General features: G+C 43.2%; 1 protein-coding gene across 3 annotated transcripts in view; it reads right to left on the bottom strand.

Moving 5' to 3' along the window:
- Window positions 1–287: 287 nt before the first annotated feature.
- Window positions 288–17,072, bottom strand: part of rps6ka5 (ribosomal protein S6 kinase, polypeptide 5) — a 79,485-nt gene continuing 62,700 nt past the window's right edge. For all 3 annotated transcript variants that reach the window (XM_061896240.1, XM_061896238.1, XM_061896239.1), the window contains 5 exons: window positions 16,135–16,305; window positions 13,326–13,517; window positions 12,837–12,996; window positions 6,446–6,609; window positions 288–955 (listed from right to left, as the gene is read on the bottom strand). In XM_061896240.1, coding sequence (XP_061752224.1) covers window positions 662–955; window positions 6,446–6,609; window positions 12,837–12,996; window positions 13,326–13,517; window positions 16,135–16,305 — 981 coding nt within the window. In that variant the 3' untranslated portion in view covers window positions 288–661. The remainder of the gene's footprint in view (window positions 956–6,445; window positions 6,610–12,836; window positions 12,997–13,325; window positions 13,518–16,134; window positions 16,306–17,072) is intronic.

Genomic DNA, 17,072 nt, shown 5'->3' with positions numbered 1-17,072 from the left:
CCCTTTTGGGGTGACGGGGGGGGGGGGGGGGGTTGTCGCTGCATTCGGGCGGAAGGCGGGGTACACCCTGGACAAGTCGCCACCTCATCGCTGCATACTGCAATAACTTTAAGTAAATAATGAAGATTAAAAAGCCATCCATTTTCTACTGCTTATTCCCTAAGAAAAACAATAAACACAAAATAAATACATAAATAAAATTAACTATTATATTTGCATAGAAAGTATATATTATCAATGTTGTAACCCTGCGATGAGGTGGCGACTTGTCCAGGGTGTACCCCGCCTTCCGCCCGATTGTAGTTGAGATAGGCGCCAGCGCCCCCCGCGACCCCGGAAGGGAATAAGCGGTAGAAAAATGGATGGATGGATGGGTAAATACACATCTTTATACATTTAGAAAGGGTGGTCCTAAAGAGAGAGGCATTTTTCTTATGTCTCAAGAAGGTAAGAAATAGAAGAATGTGTGCGTGTGTGTGTGTGTGTGTGTGTGTGTGTGTGTTGTCAAGAACGGGACAAGCTATTGCTAGTGGAGGTTGCTTGGATACTGAGGTTGCCGTTCCTGCTGCATGCTTGCCTTTGGAGACGTGCAGGATGACATCCATGCAAAAAATAAAAATTAATAAATAAAAAAAGTGAACGTGAAGTTCCGGGTCCTCCGTCACTTCCCGTCAGAAAAGTGAAAAGCGGGCGGGGGCGGCTCTTGGTGCTCGGAGTCCGTCCCCATGGCGGCGGGCGTGCCGACGGGGGTCGTGGTGGGCGGCAGGTGGCCGTCGCCCTCGGCAAAGTTCTTCTCCTGGGACTGGGACGAGGAAGTCGAGGATTGGGTGCTCTCGCTGGAGCTGCTGCGCGTCTCTGTGCTGGTGCTGGTCTTCTTCATCTTCCGCCGTTTGGCGAGGGGCGCCTTGTCCACCGTCTGCAGGCGGAAGCCCTCCCGCTTGCATTTGTTGAAAGCCTGCGACACAGGAAGTGAATGTCAGTGAGCAGTCCCAAGGAATAAAAAGGTTTTCCTTATATACAGTATATTGTGTATATATATATACATATATACATATATATATACATATATATATATATATACCGACGTGTGTGTCAAATTTGGTGAGTTTTGAAGCATGTTAAGGGGGTGAAATTACAGCGCATAGGTGCGGAATAAAGAAAGAAAGAAAGAACAAGCAGCGTTGGTCGGGTCCGCCTTTGGCTGCTGCCCCCGAGACCCACGGCCGGATAAGCGTTAGAAGACGCCTTGGAGCCATTATTTTGAGAATCTAATGCATTGTGACAGTAATGCAGTTGTTGTATTGAAGTGAAAGTATGAAACTTCCTGTTGATTTTTGCTAAAGTATGTTAATTATTCAAATGTAGGTCTAAGTGAGACCTACATAGTGTTTTTTGTTTCATGTCTCTCTGACATTCCTACCGGAAGTTACAAGCAGTTTTGTCTGTGTTTTCTTCCTAGGAGCAGTTTGTCCGTGTTGTATTCCTAGGGGGGCGGTAGAGCGCAATTTTGAGTTTTGAGGTTAGGTTTTTTCATCAGATCGCAATTTTTGCCAGACCTGATGTGTGTGTCAAGTTTGGTGAGTTTAGAAGCATTTTAAGGGGGTCAAATAACAGCTCAAAGAGGCAAAAATGAAATTTTTTAGGAGACTTTGCACAGGGGTTCTTTGAAAGCACGTAAAATCAAAACCTGAGAACTTATCAAAACTCTGTTCTATACTTTTAATCAGAAGGGTTCAATCTCTCTCCTGTGCGAGTTTGAAGCCAAAACAATAAACGCACTCGGAGGAGATAATGTTTGAAGAAAGGTAACCGGTTTTTTACAAAACTTTTGTTTTGAAGGGGGGGATTGCAAACTTCCTGTTGATTTTTGTTGGGGGTTGTCAATCTATGAAACGTAGGTCTAAGAGAGACCTACATAGAGGTTTTTGTTTCATGTCTCTCCGACATTCTTACCGGAAGTTACAAGCAATTTTGTCTGTGTTTTCTTCCTAGGAGCAGTTTTTTTCAGGGTTTTATTCAAAAATAGCGCTAGAGCGCAATTTTGAGTTTTGGGGTTTTGTTTTTTCATTAAATCGCAATATTTGCCAGTCCTTATGTGTGCGCCAAGTTTGGTGACTTTTGAAGCATTTTAAAGGGGTCAAATTACAGCGCAAAGAGGCATTTTTTGCGCAAATTTTATTTTGAAGGGTTTTTTGCCAACTTCCTGTAGATTTTTGCTGAAAGAAGTGAGTGTATGAAAATTGGGTCTAAGTCAGACCTACATAGGAGTTTTTGTTTCATCTCGCTATGACATTCCTAACAGAAGTTACATGCAGTTTTGTCTGTAATGTTTTTCCTAGGGGGCGCTAGAGCGCAATTTTCATTTTGGGGGATTGGTTGCTTAATATGTTGGGAAGATTTTCTATACCGACGTGTGTGTCAAATTTGGTGAGTTTTGAAGCATGTTATGGGGGTCAAATTACAGCGCATAAGTGCGGAATAAAGAAAGAAAGAAAGAACAAGCAGCGTTGGTCGGGTCCGCCTTTAGCTGCTGCCCCCGAGACCCACGGCCGGATAAGCGTTAGAAGACGCCTTGGAGCCATTATTTTGAGAATCTAATGCATTGTGAAAGTAATGCAGTTGTTGTATTGAAGTGAAAATATCAAACTTCCTGTTGATTTTTGCTAAAGTATGTTAATTATTCAAATGTAGGTCTAAGTGAGACCTACATAGTGTTTTTTGTTTCATGTCTCTCTGACATTCCTACCGGAAGTTACAAGCAGTTTTGTCTGTGTTTTCTTCCTAGGAGCAGTTTGTCCGTGTTGTATTCCTAGGAGGGCGGTAGAGCGCAATTTTGAGTTTTGAGGTTAGCTTTTTTCATCAGATCGCAATTTTTGCCACACCTGATGTGTGTGTCAAATTTGGTGAGTTTAGAAGCATTTTAAGGGGGTCAAATAACAGCTCAAAGAGGCAAAAATGACATTTTTTAGGAGACTTTGCACAGGGGTTCTTTGAAGGCGCGTAAAATCAAAATCTGAGAACTTATCAAAACTCTGTTCTATACTTTTAATCAGAAGGGTTCAATCCCTCTCCTGTGCGAGTTTGAAGCCAAAACAACAAACGCACCCAGAGGAGATAATGTTTGAAGAAAGGTGACCGGTTTTTACAAAGCTTTTGTTTTGAAGGGGGGATTGCAAACTTCCTGTTGATTTTTGTTGGAGGTTGTCAATCTATGAAATGTAGGTCTAAGCGAGACCTACATAGAGGTTTTTGTTTCATGTCTCTCCGACATTCTTACCGGAAGTTACAAGCAATTTTGTCTGTGTTTTCTTCCTAGGAGCAGTTTTTTTCAGGGTTTTATTCAAAAATAGTGCTAGAGCGCAATTTTGAGTTTTGGGGTTGTGTTTTTTCATTAGATCGCAATATTCGCCAGTCCTTATGTGTGCGCCAAGTTTGGTGACTTTTGAAGCATTTTAAAGGGGTCAAATTACAGCGCAGAGGCAAAAATTGCATTTTTGGCGCAAATTTTATTTTGAAGGGTTTTTCGCCAACTTCCTGTAGATTTTTGCTGAAAGAAGTGAGTTTATGAAAATTGGGTCTAAGTCAGACCTACATAGGAGTTTTTGTTTCATGTCGCTATGACATTCCTAACAGAAGTTACATGCAGTTTTGTCTGTAATTTTTTTTCCCTAGGGGGCGCTAGAGCGCAATTTTCATTTTGGGGGATTCGTTGCTTAATATGTTGGGAAAGTTTGCTATACCGACGTGTGTGTCAAATTTGGTGAGTTCTGAAGCATGTTAAGGGGGTCAAATTAGGGTGCGAAGGTTAGGTTTTTTCATCAGATCGCAATTTTTGCCAGACCTGATGTGTGTGTCAAGTTTGGTGAGTTTAGAAGCATTTTAAGGGGGTCAAATAACAGCTCAAAGAGGCAAAAATGACATTTTTTAGGAGACTTTGCACAGGGGTTCTTTGAAGGCGCGTAAAATCAAAACCTGAGAACTTATCAAAACTCTGTTCTATACTTTTGATCAGAAGGGTTCAATCTCTCTCCTGTGCGAGTTTGAAGCCAAAACAACAAACGCACTCAGAGGAGATCATGTTTGAAGAAAGCTGACCGTTTTTTACAAAACTTTTGTTTTGAAGGGGGGATTGCAAACTTCCTGTTGATTTTTGTTGGGGGTTGTCAATCTATGAAATGTAGGTCTAAGTGAGACCTACATGGAAGTTTTTGTTTCATGTCTCTCCGACATTCTTGCCGGAAGTTACAAGCAATTTTGTCTGTGTTTTCTTCCTAGGAGCAGTTTTTTCAGGATTTTATTCAAAAATAGCGCTAGAGCGCAATTTTGAGTTTTGGCGTTTGGTTTTTTCATGACATCGCAATATTCGCCAGTCCTTATGTGTGCGCCAAGTTTGGTGACTTTTGAAGCATTTTAAAAGGGGTCAAATTACAGCGCAAAGAGGCATTTTTTGCGCAAATTTTATTTTGAAGGGTTTTTTGCCAACTTCCTGTAGATTTTTGCTGAAAGAAGTGAGTGTATGAAAATTGGGTCTAGGTCAGACCTACATAGGAGTTTTTGTTTCATGTCGCTATGACATTCCTAACAGAAGTTACATGCAGTTTTGTCTGTAATTTTTTTTCCTAGGGGGCGCTAGAGCGCAATTTTCATTTTGGGGGATTGGTTGCTTAATATGTTGGGAAGGTTTGCTATACCGACGTGTGTGTCAAATTTGGTGAGTTTTGAAGCATGTTAACGGGGTCAAATTAGGGTGCGAAGGTTAGGTTTTTTCATCAGATCGCAATTTTTGCCAGACCTGATGTGTGTGTCAAGTTTGGTGAGTTTAGAAGCATTTTAAGGGGGTCAAATAACAGCTCAAAGAGGCAAAATTGACATTTTTTAGGAGACTTTGCACAGGGGTTCTTTGAAGGCGCGTAAAATCAAAACCTGAGAACTTATCAAAACTCTGTTCTATACTTTTGATCAGAAGGGTTCAATCTCTCTCCTGTGCGAGTTTGAAGCCAAAACAACAAACGCACCCAGAGGAGATAATGTTTGAAGAAAGGTGACCGGTTTTTACAAAGCTTTTGTTTTGAAGGGGGGATTGCAAACTTCCTGTTGATTTTTGTTGGGGGTTGTCAATCTATGAAATGTAGGTCTAAGCGAGACCTACATAGAGGTTTTTGTTTCATGTCTCTTCGACATTCTTACCGGAAGTTACAAGCAATTTTGTCTGTGTTTTCTTCCTAGGAGCAGTTTTTTTTCAGGGTTTTATTCAAAAATAGCGCTAGAGCGCAATTTTGAGTTTTGGGGTTGTGTTTTTTCATTAGATCGCAATATTCGCCAGTCCTTATGTGTGCGCCAAGTTTGGTGACTTTTGAAGCATTTTAAAGGGGTCAAATTACAGCGCAAAGAGGCATTTTTTGCGCAAATTTTATTTTGAAGGGTTTTTCGCCAACTTCCTGTAGATTTTTGCTGAAAGAAGTGAGTTTATGAAAATTGGGTCTAAGTCAGACCTACATAGGAGTTTTTGTTTCATGTCGCTATGACATTCCTAACAGAAGTTACATGCAGTTTTGTCTGTAATTTTTTTTTCCTAGGGGGCGCTAGAGCGCAATTTTCATTTTGGGGGATTGGTTGCTTAATATGTTGGGAAAGTTTGCTATACCGACGTGTGAGTCAAATTTGGTGAGTTCTGAAGCATGTTAAGGGGGTCAAATTAGGGTGCGAAGGTTAGGTTTTTTTCATCAGATCGCAATTTTTGCCAGACCTGAAGCATTTTAAGGGGGTCAAATAACAGCTCAAAGAGGCAAAAATGACATTTTTTAGGAGACTTTGCACAGGGGTTCTTTGAAGGCGCGTAAAATCAAAACCTGAGAACTTATCAAAACTCTGTTCTATACTTTTAATCAGAAGGGTTCAATCCCTCTCCTGTGTGAGTTTGAAGCCAAAACAACAAACGCACTCAGAGGAGATAATGTTTGAAGAAAGCTGACCGTTTTTTACAAAACTTTTGTTTTGAAGGGGGGATTGCAAACTTCCTGTTGATTTTTGTTGGGGGTTGTCAATCTATGAAATGTAGGTCTAAGCGAGACCTACATGGAAGTTTTTGTTTCATGTCTCTCCGACATTCTTGCCGGAAGTTACAAGCAATTTTGTCTGTGTTTTCTTCCTAGGAGCATTTTTTTTCAGGGTTTTATTCAAAAATAGCGCTAGGGTGCGAAGGTGTGGAATAATAATAAAACACAGCAGTTTCAATAGGGTCCTTGGCCCATGGCAAAGGACTCCAAAGGAGTCCTTTGCCATGGGCCAAGGACCCTAATAAAAATCTTAACATTTCAAATATTTTTTCCCCGGTACTTATGTTCCACAGGTCATGTAAAATATCAATAATTATGGATATCGAGCGAGGTCTGTGACCTCACAAAGTGGTGTAGATAGGAACTACTTCTATAAAAAAGTGTCTTACGTTAAAGGTGGCTTTGACAAAAGTGTGCACGGACACTGTGGACGAGCCCAGGATGTCCGGGGTCATGAGCGGGTTGGAAGACAGCTGGCTGTCGTCCTGCAGCCAGGCGTTGTAGCGGAGGCCGCACATCTTGATCCTCTTGTTCGGATCCACAGTCAGCAGCTCTGCAAATCCACCAGTCAGACGGGACTACAAGAAGACCTGAGGGACTCGTTTGTGGCAGCTGGGGCGTGGCCAGGTGTTTAGTGGGCGGGGTGTCGATAAAACATCATTATGTCATTTGCATAATTGCCTATGACGAATACAAACTTCAAAAGCAGTGAAGTTGTCATGTTGTGTAAATGGTCAATAAAAACAATAAAAATACAATGTTTTGCTAATCATTTCCAACTTATATTCAATTGAATAGACTGCAAAGACAAAAATATTTAATTATTCGAACTGGAAAAATGTGTTATTTTTGCAAATATGAGCTCATTTGAATGAAATAAGTTTATTTCGGTCATATAATCAATCAAATCAATTTTACAGTACATGTTATATGTATGCAATAATGCAGATTTACACACCAAAGAAAAGAAAAAGAATGACCAAAAAAGGAATACTGAAGCCAAAGCTTATATTTGCCTATTTTATACCTTCACAGAAAATTAGATAACCTGGAACATCAACATAAAAAAAATAAATAGATCAAAAATCAATGGGATGAAAGTAATTGTAACTATATTTTATAATTTTCAATCATTTCACCTTTCAATGTTTTCTCAAAGCTTACCAAAGAAGTGCATGTCTTCAGCTCATCACTGAGCTTGTTCCCACCATTTAACTCCTAAAACTGTAATACATTTGTATTTTTAGGGTCCGCCCTGCCTGTGGAGTCCTTTGCCATAGGCAAGGACCCTATTGTTTCTGCTGTGTTTTATTATTCTTTATTATTATTCCGCACCGTCGCACCCCAATTTCACCCCCTTAACATGCTTCTCTTTTTTGCCTCTTTAAACTGTAATTTGACCCCCTTAAAATGCCTCAAAGTGCAAGTTAAAGCTCTACTATGCAAAGCAAAAGCCATTTATCAACAACATCCAGAATTGCTGATCTGTAATTTCACCCCCTTAACATGCCTCAAAACTCACCAAATTTTGCACACATATCAGGACTGGCAAAAACTGCCGTCTAATAAAAAACCAAACCCCAAAAATCTAAATTGCGCTTAGCGCCCCCTTGGAAAAAACCCAGACAAAACTGCATGTAACTTCAGTTAGAAATGTCGTAGAGACATGAAATAAAAACCTCTATGTAGGTCTGACTTAGACCAGGGCTTGAGTAGCGGCGGCGGCGGCCAACGGCGGACCCGACCAACGCTGCTTGCAGCTTTAATTATTCTTTATTATTATTCCGCACCGTCGCACCCCAATTTCACCCCCTTAACATGCTTCAAAACTCACCAAATTTGACACACACGTCGGTCTACCGTGACACCCCAACATACTAAGCAACCAAACCCCAAAAATGCAAATTGAGCGCTAGCGCCCCCTAGGAAGAGTTTAAAAACAGACTGCTTGTAACTTCCGTTAGGAATGTCGTAGAGACATGAAACAAAATCCTCTATGTAGAACTGACATAGACCTCGATTCCCCATTAGAAATGTCTATACCCAAAATCAACAGAAATTTTGCAAAAACTCTTTCAAAGCAACATTTTCACAAAAAATGCTATTTTTGCCTCTTTGAGCTGTAATTTGACCCCCTTAAAATGCTTCAAAACTCACCAAACTTGGCACACACATCAGGACTGGCAACAATTGCGAGCTAATAAAAAAACCAAACCCCAAAACTCAAAATTGTGCTCTAGCGCCCCCTAGGAATACAACACAGACAAACTGCTCCTAGGAAGAAAACACAGACAAAACTGATTGTAACTTCCAGTAGGAATGTCAAAGAGACATGAAACAAAAACCACTATGTAGGTCTGACTTAGACCTACATTTGAATAGTTAACATACTTTGGCAAAAATCAACAGGAAGCTTGATATTTTCACTTCAATACAACAGCTGCATTACTTTCACAATGCATTAAATAGTGGCAGCAAGGCGTCTTGGACCGTGGGGCTCGGGGGCAGCAGCCCAAGGCGCGCTCGCACCTTCGCACCCTAATTTGACCCCCTTAACATGCTTCAAAGTGCAAGTTAAAGCTATTTATCAACAACATCCAGAAACGCCAATCTGTAATTTGACTCCCTTAACATGCTTCAAAACTCACCAAATTTTACACACACATCAGGACTGGTGAAAATTGCCATCCAATAAAAAAACCAAACCCCAAAAATGAAAATTGTGCTCTAGCTCCCCCTATGAAAAAAAACTGACAAAACTGCTTGTAAATTCAGTTAGGAATGTCGTAGAGTGATGAAACAAAAACTTCTATGTAGGTCTGACTAAGATCAGGACTCGGGACACGGCGGCAGCGGCCAAAGGCGGACCCGACCAACGCTGCTTGCAGCTTTAATTATATTTGTTCTCGCTTTACCTATTTAAAAAATCGATATCCCCCGTAAATTATAGTTTTCTCCTCTTAAATGAAATAGCCTGAGAATACAAGCTGGAAGGGTGTTGTTTTTTACTTATTTGGAATTTGATGCCTGCATCATGTTTTCCAAAAAAAGCTGGCACAAGTGGCAAAAAAGACTGAGGAATGCTCATCAAAGACTTATTTGGAACATCCCACAGGTGAACGGGCTGATTGGGAACAGGTGGGTGCCGTGATTGGGTGTAAAAGCAGCTTCCATGAAATGCTCAGTCGTTCACAAACGAGGGTCACCACTTTGTCAACAAATGCCTGAGCAAATTGTTTACGAACAACATTTCTCAACCAGCTATTGCAAGGAATTGAGGGATTTCACCATCCGCAGTCCCTAATATCATCAAAAGGTTTAAAGAATCTGGAGAAATCACCGCACGTAACATTGAATGCCCGTGGTACTGCATCAAAAAGCGACATCGGTGTGTAAAGGATATCACCACATGGGCTCAGGAACACTTCAGAAAGCCCCTGTCCGTAACTAAAGTTGGTCGCTACATCTGTAAGTGCAAATTAAAACCCTACTATGCAAAGCCTAAGCCATTTGTCAACAACACCCAGAAACGCCGCCGGCTTTGCTGGGCCCCTAACATTGAATGCCCGTGACCTCGGATCCCCTCAGGTGGTACTGCATCAAAAAAGCGACATCGGTGTGTAAAGGACATCACCACATGGGCTCAGGAACACTTCATAAAACCACTGTCAGTGACTACAGTTGGTCGCTACATCTGTAAGTGCAAATTAAAACTCTATTATGCAAAGTCAAAGACATTTGTCAACAACACCCAGAAACGCCGCCGGCTTCGCTGGGCCCGAGGTCATCTAAGATGGACTGATGCAAAGTGGAAAAGTGTTCTGTGGTCTGACGAGTCCACATTTCAAATTGGTTTTGGAAAGTGGGGACGTTCTGTCCTTTGGACCAAAGAGGAAAAGAAGCACCCGGACTATTATAGGCACTTAGTTCAAAAGCCTCCAAAAGCTGTATGTACCTTTCAGCATTAATGGTGCCTTCACAGATGTGTAAGTTACCCATGCCTTGGGCACTAATGCACCCCCATACCATCACACATGCTGGCTTTGAACTTTGCACCTAGAACAGTCCGGATGGTTCTTTTCCTCTTTGTTCCGGAAGAAACAACCTTTTAGTGTTTTTGGAGGCTTTTTAACTATGTGCGTATAATAGTCTGGATGGTTCGTTTCCTCTTTGGTTTAGAGCAGTGGTCCCCAACCACCGGGCCGTGGGCCGATTGGTACCGGGCCGCAGAAGAATTTTTTTATAAAAAAAAAATGTTTTAATTATTTTTTTTTTTTTTATTAACCTTCGTCTTGTGTTAGGGTCGGCACCGACCCATTTTAGTTTCTAAATGCATAAAAGAACCGCATAAATTTATTTTTATGCATCAAGGCTTTTTGACTTTGTCAGCAACCTCTATTTCAACAAAATAAAACTTGGTTTTTTTTGTTTCACTAAATTATAAAATGCTTTGGTTGAAATTATGACATTGGTGTTGTTAGGGTCGGTTTCGACCCAGTTATAAAAAATAAGACTATAAAGCACTAAGTAGAGCCAAAACTGAACACACTGACGGCCAGCTCCTCTCCCAATCATGTGAGCTTTAGTGGATCCTCATTTGACCTTGTTATCCTGTACTAAAACAAACAAAATTCATGTGGTTCTTTTATGCATTTAAAAACTAAAATGTCCAGACATTTGAGGTCAATTCAGTTGTTACTATGTTAAAATTATTAAAATGTAAAAATAAAAAAAACAAATTTATTTAAGAGATGTGTTCTAATACCCCTCAGTAATGGTCAGGTAACACAACAGCCTTTTTTTTAATTTATACGATTCTCTTGAGGTTCGTTTTACCATTTTTTTCCAATTGAAATCGAGGGGTATACTGACAAAAAAAGGCACACCAAAAATATTAAAACCAATATTTTCATGGATAAGGAAACCTAACGAGGTAACCAAGAGATGAGAAACAAATTGGATGATAGATAATTGTTTTTTAGTGTATTTTACAGCTGATTTAAGACATGGGTCAAAACCGACCCGTTAACATAAGAGATGGTAACAGAAAGCTAACACAAGAGGAAGGTTAAATCAACATAAAAAACACAATATACACTTACAAATAGTGCACCAACCACCAAAAACTCCCTATTTCATGACAAAAACATCCCTTTTTCATGACAAAGAAGAAAAAAAGGGGAAAAAAAGGACAACCCCCCCCACCCCCCAGGCAGTGGGACAAATTATTAAGCGTTAACCGGTCCGCGGATACAAAAAGGTTGGGGGGGGGGGGTTTAGAGGACACAACGTCCACAGTTTCCAAAAAAACTATTTCAAATGTGGACTGGTTAGACCACAGAACACTTTTCCACTTTGCATCAGTCCATCTTAGATGAGCTCGGGCCCAGCCAAGCCGACGGCGTTTCTGGGTGTTGTTGATAAAAGGCTTTGGCTTTGCATAGTAGAGTCGTAACTTGCACTTACAGAGTTAGCGGACGACTGCATTTACTGACAGTGGTTTTCTGAAGTCTTCCTGAGCCCGTGTGGTGATATCCTTTACACACTGATGTCGCTTTTTGATGCCTGAGGGATCCAAGGTCCCTAATATCATTGATCGATTGATTGAGTGATACTTTTATTAGTAGATTGCACAGTTCAGTACATATTCCGTACAATTGACCACTAAATGGTAACACCCCAATAAGTTTTTCAACTTGTTTAAGTCGGGGTCCACGTTAATCAATTCATGGTACAAATATATACTATCAGCATAATACAGTCATCACACAAGTTAATCATCATAGTATGTACATTGAATTATTTACATTATTTACAATCCACGAGGAGCTTTGGTTGATATCCGAACTTCAGTCATCAACAATTGCATCAACAGAGAAATGTGGACATTGCAACAGTGTAGGTCTTATTTAGTAGGATATGTACAGCCAGCAGAGAACATTTATATAGCGCTTTTTCTCTAGTGACTCAAAGCGCTGTACATCTAAGTTACATTTAAAGCAGTGTGGGTGGCACTGGGAGCAGGTGGGTAAAGCGTCTTGCCCAAGGACATAACGGCAGTGACTAGGATGGTGGAAGCGGGGATCGAACCTGGGAACCCTCAAGTTGCTGGCACGGCCACTCTACCAACCGAGCTATGCCGCCCCATACTAGACAACTCGTCTTTTAGCAGTAAGTCAGGGGTGTCCAAACTTTTTCCACAGAGGGCCGCACACGATATTTTTCATTTTCAAACCATTACAAAATATATTGGACTTTTTTTTTTTTTTTTATCCTTAGGGCTCCTGGGGAACATAGTCACTAAAACGCCCCATAGCTCAACTTCAAGGGGAACCGCTCTTTGGCCAATCAGTCACAATCCTTATGTGAGACAAGAAAACAGGTTTCTTTTTTTTTTGCATTCTAAATCGCAAAAAAAAGGCTAGCAAGAGTCAGCAAACAGGTATTGTTTTTTTTTTGTTTTTTTACGCCTACAAGGCACTCCAATAAACATCCGTAACCTCCTTTAATGTTTTGTATAGGTATTATAGGTATATGTAACATGTAATATGAGCTAATATTTGCAAAAAATAACAAAGTTCCTCAGTGTGAACATGAAATATCTCGTCTTTGCAGTCTATTCAATTAAATATAAGTTGAAAAGGATTTTTTAAATAATTATATTCTCTTTTTATTTACTATTTAAACAACGGGACAACTTCACTGCTTCTGGTGGTTTTGTACTTCTGGTGGTCCCAGGTTGAAAATGTATGGGAAACACTGGACCCCCCGCCATCTCACCTTGGATGAGATCTTTGGCCTGCTGGGACACGTTCCTCCAGGCCTCGCCCTCGAAGGAGAAATCCCCCTGTTTGATTTTCGTCATGATTTCCTCCGCGGTGGTGTGGCTCCGGCTCTGCTCCTGGCACTGGAAAGGCACCTGGCCCGACAGCATGGTGTACTGTGGGCCGGGTACATCCAGACCATGGCACCAGGACAAAGGAGAAGGAAACCAAACAGTTCATGTCTGCTCTATTTTAGTCTGCATCGCCCCCCCCCCCCCCTCCCCTCACACACACACACACACACTAAAAGTGTGTTGATCAGAGCTGCATGCCCTGCACGCCATTGTTGAAAGAAAGTAGTGGCTGTCCTGATGTGGTTTTTCTCCACACACACACACACTTTCAAAAGCCTTTTCATCACAGCTCCTCACATTTAACCCCGGGGGAGGAGGGGGGGGGGGGGGGGGGGGGGGTGCAGAGAGAGCCCGCCATATCGTCCACTCACCAGAATGACCCCCAGACTCCAGAGATCGCACGACTCGTCGTAGCCGTCGTATTTGAGTATCTCCGGCGCGGCGTACTGCAAGGTGAAGCAGGGGGTCTTCAGGAGCTGATTGTCTGGCGGTTTCAGGCGGGCGAAGCCGAAGTCTATGATTTTGATCTCCGAGCTCTCGCCCTCGTCGGTGAAGAGCAGGTTCTGTGGAGCAAAGCTTTGGACTGAGAGGCCGGCGGCGGTAATCACTGCTTTTTTGGCGAGGCAAACGCAGGCTCGGGTGGGACATGGTCGGTGATGGGGGGCCCACATCACCTCGAGTAGCAGTACACTTACTGAGGGTGGGACATGGTCGGTGATGGGGGGCCCACATCACCTCGAGTAGCAGTACACTTACTGAGGGTGGGACATGGTCGGTGATGGGGGGCCCACATCACCTCGAGTAGCAGTACACTTACTGAGGGTGGGACAGGCTTGGTGATGGGGGGGCCCACATCACCTCGAGTAGCAGTACACTTACTGAGGGTGGGACAGGCTTGGTGATGGGGGGCCCACATCACCTCGAGTAGCAGTACACTTACTGAAGGTGGGACGCGCTCGGTGATGGGGGGCCCACATCACCTCGAGTAGATGTGCACTTAGTGAGGGTGGGACACGCTTGGTGATGGGGGGCCCACATCACCTCGAGTAGCAGTACACTTACTGAGGGTGGGACAGGCTTGGTGATGGGGGGCCCACATCACCTCGAGTAGCAGTACACTTACTGAAGGTGGGACAGGCTTGGTGATGGGGGGCCCACATCACTGAGGGTGGCAGCGCACTTAGTGAGGGTGGGACACGCTCGGTGATGGGGGGCCCACATCACCTCGAGTAGATGTGCACTTAGTGAGGGTGGGACACGCTTGGTGATGGGGGGCCCACATCACCTCGAGTAGCAGTACACGTACTGAAGGTGGGACACGCTCGGTGATGGGGGGCCCACATCACCTCGAGTAGCAGTACACTTACTGAGGGTGGAACACACTTGGTGATGGGGGGCCCACATCACCTCGAGTAGCAGTACACGTACTGAAGGTGGGACACGCTCGGTGATGGGGGGCCCACATCACCAAGGGTGGAACATGCTTGGTGATGGGGGGCCCACATCACCTCGAGTAGCAGCGCACTTACTGAGGATGGAACATGCTCGGTGATGGGGGGCCCACATCACTGAGGGTGGAACATGCTTGGTGATGGGGGGCCCACATCACCTCGAGTAGCAGCATACTTACTGAGGGTGGAACACGCTTGGTGATGGGGGGCCCACATCACCTCGAGTAGCAGCGCACTTAGTGAGGGTGGAACATGCTCGGTGATGGGGGGCCCACATCACTGAGGGTGGAACATGCTTGGTGATGGGGGGCCCACATCACCTCGAGTAGCAGCGCACTTAGTGAGGGTGGAACATGCTCGGTGATGGGGGGCCCACATCACCTCGAGTAGCAACACACTTACTGAGGGTGGAACATGCTCAGTGATGGGGGGCCCACATCACAGAGGGTGGTACATGCTTAGTAATGGGAGGGGGGCCCCACATCACCTCGCATAGCAGCGCACTTACTGAAGGCCTACTGAAATGAGATTTTCTTATTTAAACGGGGATAGCAGGTCCATTCTATGTGTCATATTTGATCATTTCGCCATATTGACATATTTTTGCTGAAAGGATTTAGTAGAGAACATCCACGAGAAAGTTTGCAACTTTTGGTCGCTAATAAAAAAGCCTTGCCTGTACCGGAAGTAGCAGACGATGTGCGTGTGACGTCATCGGTGTGAGGGCTCCTCACATTGTTTATAATGTGGGAGCCACCAGCAGTAAGAGCAATTCGGACCGAGAAAGCGATGATTTCCCCATTAATTTGAGCGAGGATGAAAGATTTGTGGATGAGGAAAGTTGGAGTGAAGCACTTAAAAAAAAAAAAAGAAAAAACAGCTACGACTCCAGGCGGCGGCAGTGGGTGCGTTTCAGATGTAATTAGACATATTTACTAGGATAATTCTAGAAAATACCTTATCTGCTTATTGCGTTAATAGTATTTAAGTGAGATTATAAAGTCATACCTGAAAGTCGGATGGCTGCGGCGAACGCCAGCGTCTCTGAGAGAAACCGAGGAGCCAAGATCACAGCTGCCTTTTTGAGCTGCAGGAAGAGGTCGCGTAATCCACTAAAGTCTCAAGTAAGAAACTGACTTAACATCACAATTTTCCCATCCAAAAACATGCTGATTGACGTAGAGAAACATGTTCGCTTGATCGCTCTGTGTTAAAGCTTCACAACAAACAAAGAAACACCGGCTGTGTTGCGGTTGCTAAAGGCAGCTGCAATCCACCGCTTTCCACCAACAGCATTCTTCTTTGACGTCTCCATTATTAATTGAAAAAATTGCAAAAGATTCAGCAACACAGATGTCCAAAATACCGTGTAATTATGCGATGAAAAGAGACGACTTTTAGCCGTAAGTGGTGCTGGGCTAATATGTCACCCTCCAACCAATCACGTGTCACCATTCCGCCACGTTTTCAACAGGAAACTCCGCGGGAAATTTAAAATTGCAATTTAGTAAACTAGAAAGGCCGTATTGGCATGTGTTGCAATGTTAATATTTCATCATTGATATATAAACTATCAGAATGCGTGGTCGCTAGTAGTGGGTTTCAGTAGGCCTTTAATGAGCGTGGGACATGCTCGGTGATGGGGGGCCCACACTACATCACTGAGGGTGGGACACACTCTGTGATGGGGGGCCCACATGACAGAAGAGGACAAAAAGGGTCAACTCACCTCAGGTTTCAGATCCCTGTGCACCACGCCAACGTCGTGCATGTGGCTGACCGCCGACACCAACTTGCGCATGATGCGGCTGGCCTCCGTCTCGCTGAAGTGTCGCTTCCTGCGGATACGTTCCAGCAGCTCCCCCCCGCCCAGCAGCTCCAGAACCAGGAACGTGTGGAGCTACAAACCAACACCAAATCACTGTCAAACATAGGGGGAACTCTGTTCAGAAAGCATCAAAGGATTTTATTCCTAAACAGGCCCTTCCTGTCAAAATTCAGAGGCACTGACTCTTAGTACAGACCTGGACAAAATACACTACATTGCCAAAAGTATTTGGCCCCCGCCTTGACTCACATAAGAACTGGAAGTGTCATCCCATTCCTTACCCATAGGGTTCAATATGACCTTTTGCAGCTATTACAGCTTCAATCATAATTAAAGCTGCCGCCGTGTCCCGAGTCCCGATCTTAGTCAGACCTACATAGAAGTTTTTTATTCCATGTCTCTACGACATTTCTAACAGAAGTTACATGCAGTTTTGTCTGTTTTTTTTCCTAGGGGGCGCTAAGCGCAATTTTGATTTTTGGGGTTTGGTTTTTTATTAGATGGCAGTTTTTGCGAGTCCTGATATGTGTGTAAAATTTGGTGAGTTTTGAAGCATGTTAAGGGGGTGAAATTACAGATCGACGATTCTGGATGTTGTTGATTAATGGCTTTTGCTTTGCATAGTAGGGCTTTAACTTGCACTTTGAAGCATTTTAAGGGGGTCAAATTACAGTTTAAAGAGGCAAAAAAGACATTTTTTAGGAAACTTTGCGCAGGGGTTTTTTGAAGGCGCGTAAAATCCAAACCGGAGAACTTATCAAAAATTTGGTGGACAGTTTTATTCAAAAGGTTTCAATCTCTCTCCTGTGCGAGTTTGAAGCCGAAACGACAAACGCACT

This window comes from Nerophis ophidion, linkage group LG03 (assembly GCF_033978795.1).
Source record: "Nerophis ophidion isolate RoL-2023_Sa linkage group LG03, RoL_Noph_v1.0, whole genome shotgun sequence".
In the NCBI taxonomy this organism is placed as follows: domain Eukaryota; kingdom Metazoa; phylum Chordata; class Actinopteri; order Syngnathiformes; family Syngnathidae; genus Nerophis; species Nerophis ophidion.
Note: the sequence above shows the minus strand (reverse complement) of the source record. Positions and strands in the feature narration are given on the sequence as shown.